This window comes from Pagrus major, chromosome 9 (assembly GCF_040436345.1).
Source record: "Pagrus major chromosome 9, Pma_NU_1.0".
NCBI lineage: Eukaryota > Metazoa > Chordata > Actinopteri > Spariformes > Sparidae > Pagrus > Pagrus major.
In genome coordinates, this window is record NC_133223.1 from 14,028,226 (window position 1) to 14,038,187 (window position 9,962).

The window sequence follows — 9,962 nt, forward strand, 5'->3', positions numbered from 1 at the left end:
GCTCCTTACCAAACAAATGTTTTCTTACACCTGGAGAACAAGGGCATCTCTGCAACACTACAGCACTTCATATAATGCTGTTTTGACACACATTTTACCTTTATTAAAAAAATAGCAGCTTCTGCAATTTGAGTATGGCACTTGACCATATCGCAGTTTTGATATTATTTTAATTTATTGTGCAGCCCTACCAGAAAACCCTCCATAAAAAAACAGAGAGAGACATATTATCAGGCGTTTTGGTGACCTTGCCATGACCACAGAAAGGAAATTTCACTTCTCTAATATCGAGGGATGTGAAGTGGAGACACATTTCTTTTTATCCCAACCACTTCCTGAATTTTGACCATTGATATCCTTTTAATATACCAGATAACCTATTAGATTACATCACCTTGCTTAATTCACTCATCCACTGTGCAGATTAATTAAGCAGTCAAAGATGTACATTTTTTTAAAGGACTATATCAGTGGTTTTGCATGTTTTAGCCCTTTTATTGAAAATCTGAAATACTACATTCTACAACTAAGATTAGAAATAATTATAAAATATATTTTACAAATGAGAAATTATTATAATACGATTGATGCTGAGCGAGAGCAGCATGCAAGATCTTCTTTTTTCAAGACTGAAGTGACACTTTCCAATGCACCTGCATCTGAGGTAGTTGGATGTGTGAATATCTTCTTTGACAAACTGAGAGATTTAAAAAAGTAGACCTTTAGTGAATATTTTTTTATTAGGTCAACAACAAACCCTCAAGATCAGCATGACTTCCTAAGTTTTCCACACATTTGTTATGACACTGTAATGACTCATTCATATGATTATGTTACACTGTGCAATCATTTATTAACTGTTTATACACCAGTTGTGGATGTTTCATAAGAGAGATTATAATTGTTGACAAATACAGTAACAAAATTTAAAAAAATGTAATAAATAAAGAAATATGTTCTAACATCTGCTCAAAACGGAACTGTAGTGTGATATTATGTATAATATCACACTACAGTTCCACCAACTACCACCATGCAATGATAACATAACAGACAAAATAATTGTAGGCTCCATCCCTATATGGTTAAATTAACAACTCCAGTCCAATTTTCACGACACATTACTTGGTTTTAGTGATTGGATTGATTGCAAATTACACCACTAATGTGCTATCAACTGAAGCAGGTCCTTCATTGCTACCTAATGATGCGGCCCCATGTAAAATTGTAGTTTTAATACTGCTACCTGCATACTTATAAATACAAAAGTCATAATCAATAAATGACCAAAAAACACCTAAAAACTTGCAGTCTCTGAGTATTTAATGAAGTCGCCATGTCTAGTCTGACATTGGTCACTTTACTTGATGAGATGTTGGAGACAACAGGGAATCTACATTCACAATGCACAGAAGGCAGTGACAGAGGGGTTAATAGGCGCTCAGCAGTTTCCCTCTGGGCCCCTCAACAGGTTAATCTGACCATGCACAGCTTGGGAAAGTCTGCTAATTATTTTTTATATAATACAGAGTTGCTTGGGAAGTGAGAGGCTCCTAGAACAATAAGGAAAACTGTAAAACTTAAATTAGCCATACCAGTGAACTGTTGCCTTTGGACTGGTTGTAATAGTGGCACTCATATTTATCCACAGCAAATAACAGTAATAAGTGGTGAAACATAACATTTACTGAAGTACTATACTTACTTTTGATGTACTTGTACTCTACTTAAATATTTTCCTTTAATGCCACCCTTTTAGTTCTACTCAAATCACAGGGAAATATTGTACTTTTTAATTCATGACAGTTAAGAGTTATTTAACAGCTACTGTTACTACTGAAATTAAAATTTGGGAGGTAAAATTATCAATATTTGATTTGATAAAAAGAATCCAAGACTAGAGAACAGTTTTTGGAAAAAAAACATAATAGAAATTTATATAGCAGAACTTAATTTTTTCTTCTTCTTTCCAAACCCATTAATCATCTTATGCACCCTTAGATTGATCTTTTGACCCTTTGTCCCATTAGTCGGGAACCATTGGGCTAAAATACTACACAACAAGTACTCAAACTCAAGCAGCTAGCGCAGTGAAATGCTATTTATTTTTATATCCATCATCTTATAATGTCATGTATAATTTATTAGTCACAAGGGGACATTATTCCAGGGCCAGAAATGGAAGATAAAATTCATAATTATGGTTTATCAGTGTATATCACCTGAATTAAGAATGGTTGTGTTTTCATTACCTTAGAATGAGCCTTTTGTATCTACAGAGTGAGGGGGTCTTTTTCCCCTGTCCAGATGTTGCTCTGCATTTCTACAGTAGCCCATAATGCACAAACCAAGTGGCATTTTTCATGTTTAAGGGGCCACCATAGGAGGGAGTGAGGTGTGTTCAGTTGGTTGCAATCTGCAACATCACCGCTAGATACCACTGAATCCTACAAACTGGACCTTTGAGTGAGATGTTGAACACAGGACTTTAATTTGGAATTCAGCATTTTATGACAACACCCACCCCAGGCACATTCAGTTCACCTTGCTGCCATCTGGCAAAAGATACAGAAGTATTTGTATCTGGTGGCCATACCACCAGACTACAGAGCAGCTTCATTCCTCAAGCTGTGAGACTCCTCAATTCATCATTAACACTCCATTTTCTTCAATAAATGTAACACAAAGGACTCAAATTTTTTATTAAACCTGTGTGTTTTTAAAAAAATGACAATAAAAAACCCTGTAACCTTTATATTGTTACTTTTACATTCTTAAGTGTATAAACAGAATATTTCCTCTATCACTGGTAAAAAGAAACAATATGATTAGTCGTGTGGAGAAATAATTTACTTTGTTTTTTTGTAATGTAAGATCTTGGCTCTCAGTATATTTTTTTATTTATTTTTTTTTTTTTTAATTTTAAAATCCCTTCTAATCCCACAATGGGGAAATTCTCTTTTTCACTCTAATATTCATACAGTCTATCATAGGGTTAACATAAAGCCTATGACAGACTGAATACTTGAACACAGCTGACTTGATGGCCCACACAGGATTACATCCTTGTACGGAGTAAACCTCAATCTGCAACCTCACGCCGCCTAAGCCACTCAATGACTATCTGGTTCCAAATACACTTCAAGTCTTAACATCTAAAAACCTTACCACCAGTTAGAGGTCCAGATCCAGTTCACACCCTCTGCGTTTCACCTCTTAGTAACAGCTCAGACCACAGCAAGTTAAGTCCCAGGATCAAAGGTCGTGTATCTGTTCAGCTACATTTATAGATTGACAGATTGCTAATAATCTATAAGTATTGAACATGTGCAGCGTCATTGTCAGTGCAATACTGCAGCCTGCAGGTCAAACTGAGTGCAACACCAGACAACCCCATAAAACTTAGAATGGAGGTCAAAATGAAAACATTTCTCTACTGAAAGATCTAATCTATTTATCTTTCTATTAAGCTAATAAAGTCCTCTATGGGCCTCTAAATTTTTGTTGTCGTATCTTATATTTTATTATTTAAGCCGTTTTTGTTGTTTAGTAGCCCTTCATATACCCCCTATCATCTCTAATAGGAGGGTTTATTCAAATGGAAAACAGATCAATGATTGGCCCTCTGGTGACATGTGACCTATAGCTGTTGACTTATTACCTGGAAGAGTCAACTTCTCCATACTTGGGAGTTCACCTTGAAGGTTAGGCGGGCTCTCGCTCTTGGACTGAAAGCATCAATTTTAGATTTTTTAGCCGCTGGACAATTTTATCCTCATTCAGCGATGGAGACAAAGAGGCTGCTTGGATGGCGAAAGTTATTTCTTCTGATACTCACAGGTAGGGTTTATGCTTGTATACTCTCTCTTTTCTATGAAGACTACCACACCTTTATGGTATTATCACCTGGGTTAATCATTAATCCAACTTCTTGCTACTCATAGGGAAGCAGAGTTATGTTTTACTCATGAGAGACATGTTTACAAACCATTTATTCAGCTTGTCTTGAAAGAAATATACTGTAGTATAATTACAGGTACAAGTTGGTCATTTAAAACCATTACAATCTTTCTCTTTCCCACAATACCAAAAAGTAGATGTCAATCATTTAAAAAAAAAAAAAAAAAAAAATTAAAAATAGAGATTTGACATCTGTTATTTTTCTTTTTATTTCAGTGCTCCCTTGCTGCAGGAGTTTGCAGGTTTCTATTCCAGAGCAGGAATATGAGGTTGCAAGGGGAGGTGAAATTTCCATGACCTGTTCCTTCATCCCAGCCAGACCCATCACCAACATATTCGTCCTCACATGGGAAGCTTATATTAATGACGAAATGGTGAGAGGTTAATTAGCTGCATGCACAATGTGCGGTCTTAACATCTTCGTATTAATAATAAACCAACTTATTGTGGTTAGAAAATAAGACTGGGGGTGTGGAATGTGAAAGGCGTGAGTGTTTGCTTGACAAGAAGGGCGGAACAAAAGATCTGCCTTTGAGCTGCATTATGGGAAGTGTAGGATCCAGCATTTTTGTAGCGCTCAACGTTTTTAATCTCTCGGAAGTCCCTCAACTCTATGTTGGCAGCAAACTAAATTGCTGGAGTATCAGTGATTTTAACGTGTAATATTACAGACCACATCCAGATCAAGACTGTGGTATTGTCACATTGTAAAATGAACAATGGTTTGCTGTAGTGAATAATTTTCTATAAGAAAGATGTCCTGTACTTTAACTGAAAGTGATACTTGATTAGCTCCAGTTTAGTGCAGACAAGGTCCTCCCTTCTGTAGCCATTTTGACCTTTGTCCTTTGGATGATGAATAAGAGAAATCAAGATTGCCTCTTGCACGTAATCCACAGTATCTGTATGAATCAGAGCATATGTTATAGTTTTCATTCATTAGGGCTTTTCACAAACTACGTATGTAATTTAATAGCTATGATCAGTTGTACACAAAATAAGTAAGTGTTGTGGCAACAATAAATATGCAAATGACAGTTTAATAATCAATACATCTTGTACTTATTTGGCATTATTTTCATTGATTACACTTCAAATTATTTTCACAATTTCTGTAAAAATATTCAGTTTGCTATCACATAAGACAGATCAAAGCAGCAAATCCATAGTACTGCGCAGGTCAAGTGGGGAAGGTTTGGCAATTTTGCTTGAAAAATGACTCAGACAATCATGAAAAATATTTCTAAGTGCTGTATCGTAGGCAGCTGGACTTGTTTCCGTTTCTTGAAGACGGTTCACCTCTCATCCAAGAGGCTTCTTCAGTTCTAATTAACTGGAGGGGAGTTGCAGGCTTTTAAACTCTGTGTGGGAGTGTCCTCACAGAGTCTTTAAGGACACTTAACTATTGCTCTTCTTTCAATTGATTAATCGATTAATCTACCAATTGTTTCAGCTCAAAAAAGATACCTATACTTAATTACATTTATTTATAATGAGAAATCTTCAGGGGGCTTTACCATGTGGACTATGGGGCTGTTCTAGAGACCATCCTGTGATGGGATCACATCAGCTGCAATACCCGTCAACATGTTCACATTCGACTGATGACTACTCACTATTCATTACTACATTATAGCATGAGTACTCAGTAGTCATGAGTCGGACCACACCCATCTTCGAACTCGGACCTTATTTTGATTGATTTGTCCAGAATCACATTTTACCATGATGACACACACACAGACAAACAAAATGAAAACATTAGCTGGTAATTAATCTGAACCAACCAACTATGCTGCTGTTGCTGTATATAAACACAGTGCAAAGGCACAAAACACTTGTATTCATCCTAACAAGGCTGCACATGCTACCACTTAGCTGGCTAACTAACTAGGTGCCACTGTGAGCTTGTTTTAATCTCGTTTTAATTCTGTAGATGTTCCTCATAGAAAGACACAACTCTGTGTTGCTGAAGCCAACACAAGTTAGCTAACAATGCTAACATGGACTCCTCAGTAGCATGGGCAGCCTTGTTAAGATAAAGCTTAAAATCTACAGAAGTTGACTGTGTGTCTACTGTGTTTATTTACAGCAAAGCAGCATCATGATGGTTGTGACTGAACTGAACAACTGGTGACAGACTACAAAACCTGACATGGACCGTGCAATTTGGAATAATGTTGTAATAAAGTAAAAAACAGGCTTTTGAAAAAGAGTCTTTTGAAATAAAATGTCCGTAATTTAAAAATACCATTCCAATAAAATACAGTTGATATGAAAATTAATGATGAAATAACATGCCATGAGATGCATTTTAATAATTAATTTCATTATTGATTAAATCTTGGTTCATTTGTTTGAGTTTCAATACTGTTAGACATATGATACCCTTTATCCTTGACATGATATGTGCCGAACTGTGGCATTGTATTGATTATATTATCATATCGTTAGAAAATCTGTTTGTATTTATTTTTCTAGAAAGGCGTGGCCACCTACTATATAAACAACCCAGTCGACATTGCACCTGCCTATGAAGGCCGAGCTACTCTGGAGGTTGACATTAGTGGACAAGTGAGCACACTTCGCTTAACACAGGTGACGATGCAGGACAGCCGCCGTTTCCAATGCAGCGTTATGATCCCCAATGATGATGAGGGAACAACATCTGCCACTACATCCCTTTTGGTCCTGGGTGAGAATTAATCACTGACAAGTCTATTCACGTATCTGTCGATTCTGAATAAGCGTATTTATACGTTGTCACTGTGAAGATGGATAAATAAGATTACATTTTTTCTTCTTTTGCAACAACTTTTTTAAAATAATATTCTCTGTTTTCTTCCAGTCCCTCCCTCTGCGCCAATCTGTAAGGTTCAGGGAACTGCAGAGTACTTTAACAACATCAACCTCACCTGCAAGTCTGAGGAGGGATCCCCAACACCTGTGACTGAATGGAGGAGCTACAGTGTCGAAGACCTTCCCAGATCTTTTCCACCTAAGACAACTGAAAGTATGCATTTCAACCATCCACGTCAGGCTGCTGGGAAGTTTGTGTCCCATCATCAGTGTTAAGAATGGCAAAATGGCCTGTCATCTCGTCATTGTTTAGCCTAATTTTTGTCATTACGTTTCAGAGGATGGAGTTCTATCTCTCTTCAATATTTCAAGAGAAACGTCTGGCTTTTTCACTTGCACATCAACAAATCGAATGGGTTCTGCCAGCTGCAACCTCACCTTATCTGTGATGCCAGGTAAGTATTTTAACATGATTTACCCGCAAAAAAAATACTAGCCTGAAAAACCGTTGTCGCGGACTAGAGTTGTAAAACCTTTTGTTTATCTGAATCAAGGACCCATTGTTTAAAAAACTACTAAGAATTTTGAGTGATAAATCTGCCAATCAATGTAAACTGCATCAGTGCAATGCAAGAATGGGTTTTGCTAATGACAAATAATTAGCATTTGAGTATAATTTGTAGAAGCTTCAAACACTGGCCAAAAGGGGGATCTTAGCCCTACCCTAAGTGAAATGTTAAAACCCTTTGTCTATCTTCCTTTCTCTCCAGGCAGCATGAACATTGGGTCCACTGCAGCAATACTTGGAGGAGTCCTTGCAGGTGTTGTGGCTCTGGGGATTATCATCTTTTGTTGCTGTTGCAAAAAGGGCAAAAAGGACAAGAATCCTGAAGGGTATGTATACCACTGTAAACCACAGACGTCAATTACGTATTGATTGTTTGTATTTAAGCAGTGTTTTAAAATGCTTTCATTAATTCATCCGACCACTCAGCCTCACTATTTTCTCTTTCTTTTGTACATTTTTTCTGTTTGTCTGTTAGCTCCCCTGAAGAAATGTATTATGACAGAGATGCCCCTGAAACTGGAGAGGTGTACAACGATGACAAGACAAAAGGCAAAACAAAACAGCTAAATGAGTACCCCGACCAAGACATTGTTCCTCAAAACAATTACACTGTAGAAAAGGCCGGACATATTGACGATGATCAGCACAGTTATAATAGTGGTAAAGAAAGGCATGATGGTAAGGGCAGTGATATTGACTCTCAGCGTTACCAGGGTGACCAACGTGATCATTACCATGGAAGTCGTGATAGGCTCGACGATCAGCGTGATCGTTCTAGTGGCAGTCGGGATCGCCTCAATGATCGGGATCGTTACGGGGGCAGTCGCGATCGCCTCGATGATCGGGATCGTTACGGGGGCAGTCGCGACCGCCTCGATGATCGTGATCGCTACGGGGGCAGTCGCGATCGCCTTGATGATCGGGATCGTTACGGGGGCAGTCGCGATCGCCTCGATGATCGGGATCGTTACGGTGGCAGTCGTGATCGCCTTGATGATCAACGTGATCGTTCCCGTGGCAGTCGTGATCGCCTTGATGATCAACGTGATCGTTCCCGTGGCAGTCGTGATCGCCTGGATGACCAGGGTGATAGTTATCGTAGCAGTCGGGATCACCTTGACTACGCAGATGATCGATATAGAAACTGAATCACCTTGTGTTACTGAATGTTCATTTAATGCTATGAAAATATATTTTTTTGTTTTTTTGATGACCTGATTAAAAAATTTTTACTGGGTTTACAGATTGGCTTAGTGTCTGGTCACATTATGAATAGACACAGCAAAATTAATCTGTGCATCCTCGCAAATACAGTTAATTCTAATGCAAATGGAAATATTTATATTGTAGCATGGGGAACTGAAGACGTTAGAAATAAAGGCATGTCTTTAATATTCTGGTCCCACATACAGGCCTGCTCTATGCTACTGAGGAAAATAAAAGGAACTATTTGGGAATTCACTGCATAAGCTTGTGAATATCTTCTTGCGAGTGAAGTTGCCAGGTACTATAGCTGAGCTAACTGGACCTATTTCAGCCACACACATGAAACAACTAATCATGGTGATCAATGTATCAATGCGATTATCAATGCTGGTCTGTTCCAATATATCCTCATACCTGAACAATTGATTAGCCAGTGACCTCCAAAACGGAGTATGACACCATTCCCAAAACAACAAGACAGTTGCAGCATACCAGCGACACACGTACCAGACCTGCATCATGTGCTCACAGTTTGATGGGGATTAGGCACAAAAAGTACTTAGTTAGGTTTAGGAAAACTTTGTGGTTTAGGTTAAAATAACTACATGACTTATAGCTTCAGTAACATCATGTATGTGATGCATTTGGGTGAAAGTCCTGTGCTTGTTTAAACCGACCATCCACTCCGACCACCTCCAAGAGCGGGAAGGGTTCAACTGAAGTCACGCAGTCTACTACACGACATGTCGACTTCACTTCAGTATGAGACGCTGGGCTTTTTTTTTGGACAGGCTGTCTGTCTAGGCCTTTCATAGGAGTTGAGAAGACACCAGACAACTTTCCTATAAGAACAAATATGCCTCAACCAAAGCAAATTTACTTAGTAATTTTCTGACCCGCCACACCTGTCATTGTGTATGAATACTGAATTAGTTTAGTCTGAGCTGGATGATACATTGTACTTAGTAGTGTAAAAGTGTGTCGTTGTCATGATACAAAGCAGAGGGGAATTTTCTTTCTATATTGGCACCTCAGAGTGCATTATTGCTTATAACGCAGTCTCCAATTGAAGGAAAGCAGGAGTGTGTGCTGAAATTTAGTTTAGTCAGTTTGACCCATTTCAAGTTAGTTTCAAGAGTGAGAGTAATCTGGTAACAGAGAGACGCTGCTGTGTGTTGTTGCTATGATTACTTGATGTCCTTGAGGGTTGTTGTTAGAGATATCCATGGATCTATAATTGACACCTGTCAGCCAATCAGGAGGAATTATTTTCTGCAGTCATAGTATAAAACAGATTGAAGCACTTTTTCCACATCTTAAATGTACAATGCTGTTCTGTGGATAAATACGGACCATCAGTCTGCATGTTCGAGCTTCTGATGGGAGATTTTTAAATGTCTACCAATCAGGAACTCAATTAATGTGCCAG

General features: G+C 38.1%; 1 protein-coding gene across 1 annotated transcript; it reads left to right on the forward strand.

The window, feature by feature from the left end:
• Positions 1 to 3,744: 3,744 nt before the first annotated feature.
• LOC141002506 (V-set and immunoglobulin domain-containing protein 1-like) lies at positions 3,745 to 8,558 on the forward strand. Its single transcript, XM_073473856.1, has 7 exons — positions 3,745 to 3,840; positions 4,177 to 4,334; positions 6,442 to 6,655; positions 6,809 to 6,973; positions 7,098 to 7,214; positions 7,530 to 7,653; positions 7,803 to 8,558. Exons 1-7 carry the CDS (start codon positions 3,786 to 3,788, stop codon positions 8,473 to 8,475), a joined length of 1,506 nt encoding a protein of 501 aa, XP_073329957.1. The 5' UTR covers positions 3,745 to 3,785; the 3' UTR covers positions 8,476 to 8,558.
• Positions 8,559 to 9,962: the final 1,404 nt, after the last annotated feature.